At 37.7% G+C, this 17307-nt stretch overlaps 1 protein-coding gene across 2 annotated transcripts in view; it reads right to left on the bottom strand.

Moving 5' to 3' along the window:
* The window catches only part of LOC150083889 (tudor domain-containing protein 5-like), a 286816-nt gene that overhangs the window by 250613 nt on the left and 18896 nt on the right, over nt 1-17307 (bottom strand). For both annotated transcript variants that reach the window (XM_090374933.1, XM_090374932.1), the window contains exon 2: nt 4760-4917. In XM_090374933.1, coding sequence (XP_090231059.1) covers nt 4760-4912 — 153 coding nt within the window. In that variant the 5' untranslated portion in view covers nt 4913-4917. The remainder of the gene's footprint in view (nt 1-4759; nt 4918-17307) is intronic.

Here is a 17307-nt window from a genome sequence, read left to right as displayed (position 1 = left end):
AGCATTGTCAAGCAGAAACAAGACACCATGTTAATTTCCCTCTTCTCTGTTCCTTTATGACCCCTCTTAAATTTTTGAGAGCAGCCTGAGAACTGCAGCACAGGCATCTATGCTTCTGTTCTGTGACTGTTTTCTTATACAGCATGTAGGCTATCAAAAGAATTTCTCCCACATCACAAAAAATTGTGGTGAGGATCATCCCAGTGGGGAATGAGTTTGGAAATCTTTGGGTAATGGTGACCATAGTTCCCTCTAATTTTTTTCCTCAGTGCATGGAATGAGTATCACTTTGTATGCTTACCTTACGCTGTTCTGCAGCTGGTAACCATACATAATTAATGATTACAATATAATCACCAATGATAATAATTACATGTGATTTTTCACATGAACTGGAAAAATAATTTAATAATAGATTAACTGTTAGATTAATAATTAACTGTTAGATTAAATAGATTTTACAAATATAGAATTAACTTTATAAAAGCTATTCCTGACAGTTTTAAATTTTAAAAACAACAGATTAAATATTCAGAAAATAAAACTTATAATGCCTCTCATGCATCCTTAGAAAATGATCTCCTATCAGGAAGGGTTAGAAGATACATTTTCCCCAGAAAAATAATTTCCTTGAATTGTTTTGTGGTCCTTCCACAAAACAATTTAAGTTTATCTTGCACATATGGTTCCTAACAGATACAAAGCAAAAGAAATTTAGGAATCCTTCCTGGCAGGCTGGAATCCAGGTGTGGCCATGTTTGGCTGCATTCCAGAATGTAGTGCATGCTCAAAAAATTTAGTGTGTTGCACTTCCAAAATCACTGCACATCCTTGGAGATTAGAGGGAACCCTGGTAATGACCTGCAGTGTTCCCATTCCATGAACTCCTGTTTTGTTTCTGATCCCATAACTAATCCACATTTCATCACCAGTTAAAATTCTTGAAGAAAAAAAAAAAACTCTTGTGAATCTGCATCATGCATGTAAATTTTAACAATTCCACATAATGCCCATCTTCAGAAACTGTTCAAAGTGATCACTTTACCAATCATATCACTTACTGCAGTCTCTGTTGCTAATGATTCAAAACACAACGACTGACTCGATCTCTCTCTTGGGTCTATCCTCTAGTCTTGAGTAAACAATCTATTCTTTGGCTATACAGAAGAATTATATGTATTGTTTCTGCAATTTCATGTCCTGCTATGCTGCTTGCTGTTCCAGTACAAATAAACAAACTCTGCAAGATAATTACATTATATGAATCAATTACACGTTGGATGACAAAGGCTGAAATTAGAAGCCACACTAATTTCAGCCTTCCCATCCAACTGGCAAAATTCAATCTAATTCATAATAAAGCTTTCTAACCAAAAGCTTTGGGGATCACTGCTCTAAACAATAATCTAACTTGTATATATTTATATAGACTATTATAAAAAAATTATATATATAATAAAATTATATATAAATAAAATATTATATAATAAAATTATATATAATATAATATGGTCAGTGACAACAGACAAGAGACAGATCAACGCACTGATAAAAGAGGACCACTGCATCACAACTTGCAAATTATGTGATGCAATAGGTTGGGGGAACCCTGCTATGATAACCATCATAAAGGAACTAGGCTACAAGGTTTGTACCTGGTTGGTCCCAAAAATGCTGACACACAAGCACAAAGAAGCCCGGAAAGTCATCTGTATGGAACTTCTCCAGCACTACGAGAGTGAAGGAGAGATTTTTCTTTCATATAATCACAGGTGACGAAACCTGGGTCCATTCTGACCCTGAAACAAAGAAAAGGTCAATGGAGTGGCACCATCAAAATTCACTGTGCAAGAAGTTCGAAAGACTGCCTTCTGTCGGCAAAGTCACAGCGACAGTGTTTTGAGACAAAGATGGGGTCTTGCTTGTGGACTTCTTGGAGCATGGCACTACAATCAACTCAGATCGATGTGAAAATTTTGAAGAAGTTGAAAGCCCACATCCATAGTTTGACTGGACAAAACCTTAATGAGGTTCTTCTTCTCCATGACAATTCATGATACCACACCAGTCTGCACATGACAGAGGCCATTGCAAAACTGGGTGCACCATTCTTCCTCATGCTTCTCATAGCCTGGATCTTATACCTTCCAACTATCACCTCTTCGGCCTGGTGATGGATGCCCTCTGTGAAACCCATTTTTCAGATGATGAGCTCAAGCACAGTGTTTGCAAACCCTCTGGAGCAAGAGTAAGGACTTTTACAGGATTGGAACACAGCGTCTGACTCAGAGATGGCGGGAGTGCATAGAAAATTATGGCGACTTTGTGGAAAAATAACTGTGTTTATTAATGAATAAGGATTAATTGATGTAAAAGGCATAGTTGTAAATTTTATGAGGAAAAAAATAGGAGGCATTACTTTGATACCACTCCTCATACAAATGATTTTATCAATACTTAGGGATAACAAAGGCCAAAACCAGAGGTTGCAAATACGAGTTAACTCATATTTAATGATCTGGCCCGGGACGCCGCCTATGAGTTAACTTGGACTGGTATGACTTGCCTTTCAGGTGCAGCTACGAGTATATTTGTAGCAAATACATGCAACTGATGGATAGTGGGCTTCTGGGATAAGAATGAAAAATCAATCTTCCCATGGTGTCAGAAAACAGAAAATTTATTCACAAAAAAAATATATATATTTTATTTACAAATACATAAAGAAAAGTGTATTACTAAAACTCACGATAATATTATAATGTTTCTTTGCAATACACAAAGAGCAGGCTTTTCTTGGCACATTGGACAGTAATAGCGTGCTTCTCGGAATTTTTTATTTCTGGTACATACTCGACACAGCTTGGTCGGGTGTGCTTTTTTTTCAGTTGGTGGTATTACCTCTAAATAATGAATGTTGCATTCTGACCTAATCTTCTTTGGAACGTTTAGAATATTTTTTCCAATCAAAGATTCAATGAATGTTTCTCTGAATTTTAGAGATTTTATGGTGGAACCTGTAACTTGAAGGAAAAGGATGTATGTGTTGTGTACATATATTTCTAAAATATATAATGTAATTTTTTTCAGTCATCTGATGGTTTTTCTTAGCACTGAATAATATGACAGCATTTGATCCGATCGATCTATGCCGGACATTCCGCTATTGTAATCTTGAATTATGTTAGGTTTTATCAAAATTTTTCCATTCCAGTTACGTACCTCGACCATTTGAACAACATGTTTGTTAGAAATAGTGAGAACTTCTCTTTTATCCCTCCACTTACAAACTACAATAGGGCCATTTCATTGTCATGCAACTTCTTCAATTTTCTCATCACCAGATCTTTTGGATTTACTTTTCTGTTGGTGCATAATGTTCCACATACATAAGTTTTTCGGGCAGACAACAATTTCGTCAGAACAACAGAATTATAAAAATTGTCCATATACACTACATATCCCTTGTCTAAGTACTCCTGAAGCAAGTATAGCACAACTTCAGCAGTATGACCTGTTTTGTTCAGTTTCTTCTGATTTACCTGAGTAAAGTTTTATTTTCATAACAGGGCCATTGAACTTGCACAGTTCGTAAAGTCTGATTCCGCATTTGTGCTTTTTATTTTTCATGTACTAGCGGAAATTCAGTCTCCCACGCCACAACATCATAAACTTGTCAATACAGATGCTTTTATCCGGTAATAATTATTGCACATAACATTATTGAAATGGTTCGAATTCTGTCTTACCTTGTACAGCCTGTCAGAAGATTGTAATGAGTTATCTGCAAAGTGAAAATATCATAATATCAACTGGAATTTATTTCGACTCATAAAAGATTGCCAAAACATAACATTATAGAATGCACTTGTACTCCAGTAATGTTCTATTGAAGGAAAAGAACAAGGACCCATTTGCAACAAGAGTCCAAGAAACACTTTCATTTCTGAGATGTCAGTGTCCTTCCATTTTGACAACCTGGCACATTTTTGAGATTGTCCACATTTTTCAATTTCTTGCCTAGCGTATAAATTAGTTTGTTCCACTAATAATGTAAGAAATTCTTCCCAAAAATATAGCTCTACCAGTTTTTTGTACACTAAGTTCTGTTGTGTCCATTTTCAACCCAACATTCTCTTCAAAAATAAATTGTGGAGGATCTTGTGCCATCTCATTCCACAAATTATCATTATTTGACGTACTTGTCTGTGGAGAACTAGGATTATCTTCAGGCTGGGAACTGGTTTCACCTTCGCTATCCTCACTTGAATCGGTAGAAGGTTCATAATTGTAACTGTCGGAACCAGAAGCATACGGCTTGTCAAAAATCTCTTAAAATTCGGAGTCACTCATATTAGCATACAACTCAAGCTCTTCTTCAGTCAGTGGTTTCTTCTTATCCATGTTTTAGGTTCTTTTTTTTAGAAACACGTAAAACTAAATACAACATACATAAACAACAGAGTTTATGTCACTACTACGGATTTACGCACAGCACTGAATTCTACAGGTAACAATACGTCTCAAGTTAACTTGTTTGGCTGCAATGAGGAATTTTCTATTACAAAAGCCAACTACGAGATAATTCGAGAAGCTTTTTTTTTTTTTTTTTTTTTATAAAAATAAGCTTTTTTTAGGAATTCTGGTGATGAATATATATTATAATTTGGGTTTTGAATAATTTAATTAGCGTCAGAGACCTGTTCACCCAAATAAGCCATAGCAGTCAACGTGTTAATACCCTAAAATTTATTCTTACCTTTCTGAATTCATCTTTCAACCTAGGGCTAACTTCACTTTCAATTGCATCTGGAAAGTCATCTAACATAGCTACAGATTTTTTTGTCTTGCTTACTGTTATTCTCAAATTTTGAGGAGTATCATCAAAATGTGTTAGTTGGGATTGCTCCATGGGATCTGAAACAATAATTCATAATTATCTTACAATATAAAGGGCAGGACAATTTTTTTGATTTAAAAATCCATTATATCATCTTGATATACGTAAAGATTGAATCTACTTAGACATATTGATGTAAACAGAAAAGTATAAAATGTAAATACTGAAAACTATTAATAGTAAAAATATAATTAATGTAAAAATATAATTAATATATAAATTATTTTTAATATTAAAAACAACATATTTCATATATTTCAACATAAAAAGCATATATACAAAAAATGTGTAGTGCTATCGACAGATATTCATAATAATAAGTTTAAATGAGCATTACAATACCTTAAAAAGAATACAAAATAGTTGAATCAACTTTTTACAAACACAAGAGATTATTAGAGCCCAAAATATAAAAAGAAGGCAGAAGATACTTGTTAATATTAGATTCCTATATATCTGAAGATTAATTCATTCAGAAAATGATACAAAGATTGGAAGAGTGGTTAATAACAGGAATCAGGGTATGCTACTGCAACAAGACCTAGAAAAATTAGGCAAATTGGCTGAGAAGTGTAAAGTGAAGTTTAGTGTTGACAAATGCAATGTACTGCATATGAGCAGCAGCAATCCCAGAATAACATACTGATTGAATGGTACCATACTAGGTCTCTTTCGTTCTCTACAAAGTGGGTGGAGAAAGAAAGAGACCTAAAGATAACTGTACAGTCATATTTTGAATTCTCTAAGCAGTGCAGACAGACTGCTACTACACCTCATAGTGTTTGTCAATGACATACAGGAATGTTGCCAGCAGGGATAAGGAGGTAATTATTCCACTGTATAAAGCAATGGTCAGTCCATATCTTAGAATACTTCATACAGGTCTGGAAATCTCAATTAAATTGTTGTTCAATTTGCCTAGTGGCAAATTCAACATCAATTTAATAAATTTTAATAAATAATAAATTTTAATAAATTTCTTTTTAAAAAAACAAAAAAGTTTATTTAATTTCCATTAAATTTAAGTTTTTTCCCCCAAGATTGTATCCCACACAATTTAAAATTTAAACAGTTACTGTGTTTTTTGTATGTATTAGAAACTTTGAAATAAAGTTAAACAATAAAAAACATACACAGACAGGACAGGATGGGGTGGGGTGAGGTGGGGTTATGCTCTTAGTTAAGAAGCATATTAAATCTAAGGCAGTTCATCCAGTTGACAGTGTGACCAGTACAACGTTGAGTCAATTTTGGTGTGATATAGCACTGGGAAAACAAAACTGGCAGAATGAATAAGCTATAGGCCTTATGATTGTGATGAGTATACCAAACAGCTATACAGAAAATAGAGTGGGCCAGCAAATCAGAATGTCTAATAATGGGGGATTTTAACTTTCCAGATGTTGACTGGAATTTGTGGATTGATCCCTCACACACCAGCAAGATTTAACAGATTTACTCAATGACTGTTTTCTACGGCAACATGTTAGAAAAGCAACAAAAAGAAGCCATACTCTTAATCTCATTTTCAGAGTTGATTCTTCATGCATTAATAATCTGCATGTAAACGACCCACTGGATGGCAGCAACAACAGTATACTAATGTGGAATTTAATTAGAGACATAAATAACTACCATCAAGGGTATAGGGAAAGGCTTTTGCCTTTGTAAGGATGACTACAGTGATCTCAGACAATTTTTAAATACCATGCAGTGGGTCCAGCTGATGATGTTACCAACAACAAATTCTAAATGGGAAGCATTCGGGGAAGTAATCAATGAAAGCTACTAGGCTTATACCAAAAAAGAAATACCGTTCAAGAAATACCTAAATAGATGTCAAATGATCTGCTGAGACACGTGGCAGTAAAGAAAAGTGCATGGGATGCATATAAATTATCATGTGATACAGAAGCCTATGGTAGATATAAATTAGTCTGTAATCAAGTCACAAAGGATGTTAGGCAAGCAAAGGCAGATTATGAGAAGTCTCTGGCAAAAAATGCAAAGAAAAACAGCAAAGACTTCTATGCTTATATTAATAGTAAAAAGAGGGAGCTGAATCACATTGGGACACTTGATGTCAGTGGGGTAACTGTTGATGACCCTGCTCGGGTTGCTGAAAAATTGAATAGATATTTTGCATCTACATTCACACGTGAGGAATTCTGTACAGGAGGGGAAGCCAGAAGTTTACAAACTCCAACAGGAAAGCTAAATGACTTTGTGATAACTGAAAGGAAAGTCAAAGAGAAATTGTTGAAGCTGAACATAAAAAAAAGTCACCTGGTAGATGGAATCTATCCAATTATAATAAGGAAGGCAGCAAAGGAGATAAACATACCCTTAACTATAATCATGAGAGCATCCTTGGAATCAGGGAAGGTTCCTATGGACTGAAGATGTGCAAATGTATCCCTAATTCACAAAGGGGGGGGGGGGTCACAAAGTGACATCAGTAATTTAAGACCTGTTACCTTAACATCTGTCCCAGGGAAAATAATGCATTCACTGGTTAAAAAAGTAATGGAGGACCATCTAGATAGGAATGCAATTACAAGCACTCCCCCACTTATGTAATACTCGACTTGTGGAAATTTAACTTTACGTAAGTTTTTGCCAACCGGTGCAAACTTAAAAAAAATCGTGGAAACATATTTTGCATCCCGTAGGAGGAATAAATATCTTGAAAATATCGTAATGTGAACCCAAAACATGTTTTTTTTGGTAATTCGATCCAAGACCTCGGAAGATGAAATTTTCACTAGGTAGCTAAACTATTTATCTCTCTAAGAGGTCATTTTTTTTTTAATGGAAATTGCACTACACTTTCATCGTTAACATATGTACCATTATAGGAATCAATTTTGAACGCCTTTGTGATATTTGTCTAAAATGCACTTCTGGAGGTCACTACTACAAAACAATAAAAACAATTTGCACTTTCCGGTATTGGGCTTTTCTGTTAGCGCAATCTATTATAAATGGGTAGTAAACTCGATCTTATTGCATTTGTGATAATACCGGTAACTGGAATTCTGTGGGTTTTTACATTACGGTATTATGGTGAAATGAGTTTCCCCTTCACTGAAATCTTTAATCATATAAAAAACAAATAAATTTTCAGAAAAATGTTCATACTTTTTTACTTATTGCAATGGTGAAGGGACCAACAGAAAGTGCAAGTGCTGGCAGTGCTAGGAAACAAAACAAAATTGATTTAGAAATGAAGATGATTAATTAAGAAGTATGAAGCAAGACAAAGTTTGTCATTTATTGCACGGAATTAGTTCTTGCTGCTTCAATAGTGAATACTATTTTAAGGGATAGTGCGCGTATAAAAGAACATGTTAAAGGATCAACGCATTTAGATCAACACTGATCACAAAACAGCATCCAGGTGCTATGACGAAGACGGAAAAGATATTAATAATATGGATGTAAAATCAAATTCAGAAGCGAGTGCCCCTGAGTCCAATGGCCATTCAAGCAAAAGCAAGAAGTATTTATGAAGATATTAAGGATAAGTATGACGAACCTGAAGCCAAATTCATGGCAAGCAACGGGTGGTCTAATAGGTTTAAAAGGTGGTTCAAGCATCACGCTGGTTTTAAAAACATTAAAGTATGCGGCGAAATCGCCAGTGCTGATTATACAGCAGCAGAGAAATTTTGCTGTGTTGGAAAAAAACCCCTTCTAAATCTCCACAGCCCTCAACTTCTGCAGCAGCGGCGTGCTTATCAGCTGGAGAGTTAATTCTGGCAACAATACTCAACAGGTAAAACTTGCTGATGTTATGCTTGTCTCCTCTCTCTTTTTGTAATTTTGTACACCTTTGTAATTTTTCCTGCACGAGATAAAAAAAATTGAATAAATAATTCTATTTACATGTTCGTCGAACATTTCTTTTTTGCTTCAATCAAATTCAGGACGCATAATTGCGAGTGCTGCATAAGCATTTAGAGAAATTCCGACTTAGGTAAAATTCAACTTACATAGAATTCCGCAGAACACAAACCTTACATAAGTCAGGGAGTGGCTGTATACTGCAGTCACAGCATGGATTTATTAAGGGGTGAGCTTGTCTAACCAATCTGATTGGATACTATGATGCAACAACCAAGGAACTGGATGCAAAAAATAATTCTGATATCATATACAGGAACTCCCCAACTTACGTAAGGGTTACGTTTCGCAGAACGCTAAATAAGTCGGAATGCCCCCTACATGCTTGTGCAGCACTCAACTGTGCTTGCTGAATTGATTGGATCAAAAAAGAAATGTTTGACGAACATGTAAATAGAATTATTTATTGTATACAGGGTGTTCCAAAAACGATGGCCAATAATTTAAAGATGAAAAGTACAAACTAAAATAAATAAAAAAGGTCCCCATGAACATCAGGCAGCAAATGAACCGTTTGAGATAATGTACATTTTCTGTTAAGAACCACCACTGACTGTAGGAGCACTAGTTTAGCAAACAGTTGTGAATCCTTCGCTAAGGGTGGTTTGATTAAACATAAGATAATACATTTTTAATTTTTGGTTTCAACACCACAGGATTTTACAGATGTTACAAAAGGTGTTCAAAATGCTGTCCTTGCATCCATACGCAACTTTGTAGTCTTCTCTGCATTGAGTTGCAAATCCTCTAAGGCATTCCTGGGTAATTACTGATTTGCTGAAAGGCTCCTTCAACCCGACAATGCAATTCCTCAACTGTGTTAATGTCAGAAGTGTCACCAAGCTTTTTACATGATCCCCGGATACAAAAATCCATAGAAGTTAAGTCTGGTGATCTGGGAGGCGACATTAGCATTAGCATTAGTAGAGGCATTTGATGCAAGAAAGCAAGCTTATGCAGCATCAGCCAAAAAAAAAAAAAAAAAAGTAACATAAATAAATAAAAATAACCACTTCCACTTCACCCCTCTGTTCGTTCGAAATACCTGTCCAGCTGAGCCTTAAACTTATTTAGGCTATCAACTTCCACGACAAGGGATGGAAGTCTGTTCCACCCACCAACCACCCGCTGGCTAAAGGCAAATTTCCGCACATCTATCCTACATCTGTCTTTCCTCAATTTGAATTTATGCCCTCTCAGGTGATTTTTCTGAGCTAGAGGAAGAATCCCATCAGCATTGAGCATGCTCAAACCATTCAAGGCTTTGTACACCTCTATCAGATCACCCCGCTGGTACCTAGTTTCCAGACACTGTAATTTGCAAAACTTAAGCCTTTCTTCGTAAGAGAACCCCTTTGTCCCATTCACCAATCTAGTTGCCCTTCTCTGTACTCGTTCCAGCAGCTCTACATCCTTCCTGAAATGAGGCCTCCAGGCCTGTATACAGTACTCTAGGTGTGGCCTGACCATTGCCTTATACAAGGGAATAATCACCTCCTTATCCCTGCTAGAAAAATTCCTATATATCATTGACAATACACCATGAGCTACTCTTGCAGCTCGTCTGCACTGCTCAGAGAACTTCATATCTGCCTGCACCACCACCCCCAGGTCCCTTTCATTCTCTACCACTGTCAGTGTAGTACCACAGAGTTGATACGTTGCTCTGGGGTTGCTGTTTCCCATATGTAGTACTTTACATTTGTCAATGTTAAACTTCATTTGCCACCTCGAAGCCCATCTGCTCAACCTTTCCAAATCCTGTTGCAGCAGCATAGTGTCAGTAGTGTCCTTGACAACCCTGCCAACCTTCGTATCGTCTGCAAACTTGGACATTAAGCCTGATATACCATCATCAATATCATTTATAAATACAGAAAACAATAAAGGCCCCAATACTGAACCCTGAGGGACTCCACTAATAACATTAGTCCACGATGAGCAGTGTCCATTGATTACCACTCTCTGTCTTCTCCCCCTCAACCACCCCTTTATCCATAGCAGCAACTTGCCTCCAATGCCACACTGCTCCAATTTGTGCAGCAGTCTTCCATGTGCAACAGTATCAAAAGCCTTTCTAAGATCCAAGTATATAATATCAAAGTTATTCCCTGCATCCAGTTCTTTTGTGACTGCATCATAGTATCCAATCAAATTGGTCAGGCAAGACTTCCCCTTAACAAAACCATGCTGTGTCCTAGCTATAACTGAAGTCTTGTCTAGATGATCCTGCAGTGCTTCTTTCACCAGTGCCTCCATTAATTTTCCGGGAACAGAAGTTAAACTCACAGGTCTATAATTACTTGTGTCAGCCTTTGATCCCCCTTTGTGAATTGGGGTCACATTTGCACATCTCCAGTCAATGGGTACCTCCCCTGAGTCCAAGGAAGCTCTCATAATTATGGCTAAGGGTTTGCTTACCTCCTTTGCTGCCTCCTTTAATATAACTGGATAGATCCCATCCACCCCAGGTGCCTTTCTTGTGTTTATCTTCAACAATTTCTCCTCCACTTTGCTCTCAGTTATTACAAGATTCTCTAGCTTACTGCTAGAGTTGAATACACCTCTGGCATTCCCCTCGCTGAATAACTCCTCATGTGTGAATGTCGATGCAAAATATTCATTTAGTTTGTTAGCTACCCGAGCAGGGTCATCAACAGTTGACCCATCGATCTCAAGTGGACCAATCTGATTCATCCCCTTCCTTCTAGAGTTTACATAAGTAAAGAACTCTTTGCTGTTTTTCTTCGCATCCCTTGCCAAGGATCTCTCGTAATCTGCCTTCGCCTGCCTAACCTCCTTTGTAACTTGGTTACAGATCAACTTGTATCTATCATAGGCGTCCGTGTCACGTGTTAATTTGTATGTATCCCATGCATTTTTCTTCTCTGCCATATGCCTTATTAGTTCATCTGACAACCATTTAGGCCTAAACCTTGAACAATATTTCTTAGTTGGTATGTAAAGCCTAGTAGCTTCCACAATAAGTTCTTTGAATGCTTCCCATTTTGAATTTGCTGTTGGCAATATCATCAGTTGATCCCACTGTATAGAATTTAAATACTGTCTCAGTCCATTGTAGTCGCCTTTACGAAAGCAATACCCCTTCCCTTTACCCCTAATGGTAGTTACCTCTTTGAGTAACTCCCACTTCAGCACACTGTGATCACTGCCACCAAGTGGTTCATTTATCTGCAGATTCTTAATGCATGAAGAATCACTACTGATAATCAAATCAAGAGTATTACTCCCTCTAGTTGCCTCCCGAACATGCTGATGTAGAAAACAATCATCCAATAAATCCACAAAAGCCTTGCTACTGTGTGAGTGACCAGCCCCCAAATTCCAGTCAATATCTGGGAAATTAAAATCCCCCATTATAAGACTCTCTGATTTACTGGCCCACTCTATTTCTCCGAACAGTTTCTTATTATACTCATCAGAGTCATTAGGCCTATAGCACACTCCTACTCTCAATTTTGATCTCCCAATGCTTATGTCACACCAAACTGACTCGACACTGCACTGTCCAGCGATGTCGACTGGCTTCACATTAGAAGCCCACCTCTACCTATCCACCATTGACCATACCTTCTAGTTAGATACCAATTCACAACTTGAGCAAAATGTGCTGGTGCACCATCGTGCATAAACCACATGTTCTGGCACTGCTGAAGTGGAACATTATCACGATCTGATGGGCATCTATGAGAGCTTGAGGTGTAGGGTAAATCCACTTGAAGAAATTAATATGAGGGGCCCATCAAGCTCTCAGCTGTTCAGCTCAACGACAGAGCTCACTCCTGTGCATCAGGCAAAACAGAGGCAATCTCCAAGGCAGAATGCACTAGTCCCAAAGGAACTAGTTATTGTTGATGACTCTATTGTCAGGGAGACAGGGAATATACTAAGCAAGAACAACAGGTGGAACAGGACCAGGGTATGTCTGCCAGGGACAAAAGTTGATGACGTTGTAGAGCAGATATCATCTTTTAAGGGCACAAAAGGTGATATTGTTGTACACATTGGAACTAATGACATTAAGAGTAAGAGATCTGCAGATTTACTCAACAAGTACAAGTCAATGTTGAAAAAAAAGTCGCAAGTCAGAGTTGAATGTGAAAGTGTCTGCAATTCTGCCCAGACATGATAGGAAGGGATATATGAGAGCCTTGTTAATCAATTCGGCCCTGAAGAGATTGTGCAAGGCTCAAGGGGTAGAATTTTTTCAGCCTGGTCTGTGCTTGTTGACAGGAGAGACTGCTTCTATAGGGTTGTCGTTTGTTATTTGGTTTTTAGGAGCATTAGCAACTAAGGCCATATTGCTCCAGGAATATGCAGTGGTCATTCCCTTGACCTTTCCGCATCCTCCATATTTGGTGGTGACGGGCTCAAATCGCTTCTATAGGGATGGGGTACAATTAAATAGAAAGGGTGCAAGAATATTTGCTGATGCTATCGAGGCAGTGTGAGGTGGATCGGAAAACTGCTAGCTTGGGGGGGGGGGGGGTATACACGGACTAACAGATTAACAGTAGCCGCTGCTGGCAGAGGCAAAAGTGATTCTTGCGCTGCTTCTATTAGAATGAGCAGCAGCCTGGAAAGCAAGGTAATGGAGATGTCTAGGACTGCTGGGAGGCATAGTGGAACAAGTAAATATATGGGCTGTGTTAAAGCAGTTATTAATCAATCCAAACTAGAGTTTGAACAGGCTAAGAGTAGAAAACTTGCTTCTTGCCCTAATGGTAGCTGAGCATTCTGGTCCCTTGCCAAAGCTATTGGCCGCAACTTTTGCCCATCTCTGCTCCCAACTCTGTCCAAACCAGATGGTTTTGTTGTCACTTCAGTCAAGGATAAAGCTGACCTGCTAGCATCCCATTTTTCTTCCAACTCATATATTAATGATCTTGGTAAAACACCTCCCACCATTCCCAACACGCTCCATTCAATGCCTCCTGTAGTCTTCCGTCAAAAGGATGTCAGAAGGATTTTGACGAATCTTGATGCTAAGAAAGCTCCACGTCCCGATGGTATTTCTCCACTTGTTCTCAAAACCTGTGCTCCTGAACTTACTCCTATTCTTTGCCGCCTTTTTTCACTTTCTTATTCCAAAGGTGTTTTTCCTTCTGCTTGGAATTTCTCATATTCAGCCAGTTCCTAAAAAGGGTGACAAATCCCTCCCATCCAATTATCGTCCCATTGCAATTACTTCTACTCCTTCTATAGTAATGGAGAAATCAATTAACCGCCAACTCTTAAACTACGTAGAAACCTTCCGTCTGATCAACGATCGCCAGTATGGATTCCGTCAGTGTCGATCCACTGGTGATGTTCTGGCTTATGTTACCCATTTATGGACTAATTCAATGGAAAAGTTCGGTGAAACACAAGTACAGTTGGTTGTCGACTTACAACCGACTTCTGGTCTGACTGACAGGTCGTAAGTCGATCAGGTTGTATGTCGTCCATATATTTATTAACAGTATTTTTTAACCTTTCTAATCTTTTTATCATCTTTATAATTTATTTTTATAATCTTTTAAAATTTTATCATCTTTTATTTTTCATTTTAAATACAGTAATGTTTTTATCTTTTACTTAGCAATACTGTACATACCTTTGTTTCTACGCCTAGGCTATATCTCTCTCTCTCTCTCTGAGGTTAAATTCAAATGTTCTCTACATTTTAATTGGTTTATTATTCATACTATTTATAAAAAAACAAAACTACAATCTATAATTATATTGTACATAATGTGAAAAATAATACTGTACATAATGTAATGTAAACACGAAAATACAATCTAAAATTAATGTAAAAATTAATACAAATGAAATTTACAAAATCAATTTTTAATCTTTGCTTGTGCTGGGTGTGTGTGTGGTATGGTTGTTTATTGGCACATTAGCTGCTATGGCTATAGTGCGCCTATTCGTTGTTATATCAGAAAATAATTAAGAACATAGCAGTTCAAATTCATTTCTGTTCTGAAACCTATTCATAAAAGATTATACAATCCAATTTGTTTCAAAAAGCAAAAAAGTTCCTTAATATTTAACTCCTCTCCTATGATATGATGTAATGTCAACGGTTCTTGAAGATTAGCCAGATTTTGAAGTGTTGAAGTACGATGTGGTTGATAGTGTGGACAGTCAATCAAAATATGTTTGACTGTTAGATGGTCAGAGCAGCGTGAACACTGAGGAGGATCATCGCTGGTGAGTAAATGGAGGTGAGTTGGATGGGTATGCCCTATTCTAATCCGTGCGAGTACCACTTCTTCTCGCCGAACTGTCTGAGCGCATGAGTACCATAATTTTGGGTCCTGTTTCAATTGGAAAAGTTTATTTGTTTCTTTATGCCATAGCTCTGTCCACTGTGCATGGTATGCTGTTTGAATTATGATATTATAATCAGATGCTGGAATGAAGACAGAGGTTAAGTCTAAGGTTGATGGATTTTTAGCAGATATATCAGCCAGTTCATTTCCTTTTATGCCTGAATGTGCTGGAATCCAGCAAAACTTCACTAGTTATTGATGGTGATCAATTTGCAATAGCAAACTCCTGATTTTCATTAAAATATGGTGATTCTTTTGAGAGGGATTCTGTATTGCTCTAATTCACCTGAGAGAGTCAGTGTAAACTATAAAATTTGCCTAGTTGGGTGTAGAGTCAAATTTTCAAGAGCTAATTGTATTGCATACAGTTCTGCTGAAAAGTTGCTATACTCAGATGGAAGAGAAGCTGATATGATAGCTGAGGGAAACACTGCTTCTGCTCCAACAGTTGAAAGAGATTTGGAACCATCCATATACACCGGCAAGAAGTCAGCACAGCTCTGAATATGGCTAGCATGGAGTTGTTGCACATTCAGTGTCAGTAGGCGATTCTTTCCCCATTGTAGAAAATAAGTATCACAAGTCAGTTGAGGAAAGGGGGTCCATGGAGGATGAGAGTAATTCTTTATCTGTTGCCTATTGTGGAGAGGAACATTCCAGTTCTGTGATATTTCAAGGAGCCGTAGGCCAGCTGGTCGGATTTTATTTGGTTTATTTCTATAGAGATTAACTAGTGGTTGATTAAAAAGGTATGGCTGAATAGGATGCATATTTAAGTAACAGCATTTTTCTGCAGAGATGCAGAGGGGGCTCATGAGCTTCAATGTATAGACTATGAGTTGGAGATGTCCTATACACACCAATTGCAATCCGCAGTGCATTATGTTGAATAGGATCCAGCCAGTGTAGTACACTCCTTCGGGCAGAATCATAAACTGGAGCACCATAATCTAAACGGGATCTAATCAATGCTCTATATAAGAGCAGCAAAGTTGTACGGTCTGCTCCCCAAGAATGGGAAGATAAAGCTCTTAGCATGTTGATCTTTTTGAGACAAGTAGTACGTAATAATTTAACATGCTCAAAGAAGTTCAGCTTACTGTCCAGGATTAGTCCCAAGAATCTGATATTGCTGTCAATCAGAATGGTGGAATTTGATATCCGAAGTTCAGGATCCGTATGCAGTTTGCGTTGATTACAAAAGTGGATCGCAACTATTTTCTATTGGGAAAGACGATATCCATTGAGCTCAGCCCACTTTTGTACTTTATTGAGAGACATCTGCAATTGCCTTTCGATAGATCTCATATTCTGTGAATGGCAAGAAAGAGAGAGATCGTCAGCATAAAGGTACGCCTCTACAGTATTTGGGAGTTCTTTCGTGATGAAATCAATTCTGAGGGAAAACAGGGTTGCGCTCCAAACTGACCCTTGTGGTACTCCTTCTTCTTGCAAGAATGTAGTAGAAAGGGAATTTTGATATCGGACCTGGAAAGATCTGCTCTTGAGGAAGTTCCTAATAAATATAGGCAGGTTGCCACGGAGACCATGATTATAGAGGTCACAGAGAATTCCATAACGCCAGATAGTATCGAATGCCTCCTCTATATCTACTGAGACCATAACTAGGTGTTCGTTTTTAACAAAGGCATTGCGAATTTCAGATTCAGTCTTGATCATCAGATCAAAGGAGGACCTGTTTTGGTGAAAGCCATGCTGACTATTACTTAGTAGATGTTCGCTTTCAATGATCCAAGTGAGTCGACTGTGGATCATTTTTTCAAGAATTTTACCAAGGCAACTGGACAGAGATATTGGTCTGTAACTATTAGGATTGGTGGGGTCTTTTCCAGGTTTCAAAAAGGCCAGAACTGTAGCACGGTGCCAAGAAGTGGGATAAACATTTCCCAGGAAGATTCGGTTAAAGAAGGCCAGCAGCATTTGTAAGTTTTTCTCATCAAGGTGCTGTAACATAACATAATATATCCCATCTGGCCCAGCGGCACTGTTGCGTGTTGATGGCTTGCAAAAGTTCACAGTATTGGAGCGACTGGTTATATGGAAGTAGCAGCGAGGTTTGAAAGTTTATGTGTCTCTGTTCTGCGGTGGTCTTAGTTTTCTGAAATTCCGGAGTGTAAGTGGAAGCAGCTGAGACGTGAG

This window comes from Mastigoproctus giganteus, chromosome 6, assembly GCF_048544385.1.
Source record: "Mastigoproctus giganteus isolate SK-2022 chromosome 6, ASM4854438v1, whole genome shotgun sequence".
In the NCBI taxonomy this organism is placed as follows: domain Eukaryota; kingdom Metazoa; phylum Arthropoda; class Arachnida; order Uropygi; family Thelyphonidae; genus Mastigoproctus; species Mastigoproctus giganteus.
Note: the sequence above shows the minus strand (reverse complement) of the source record. Positions and strands in the feature narration are given on the sequence as shown.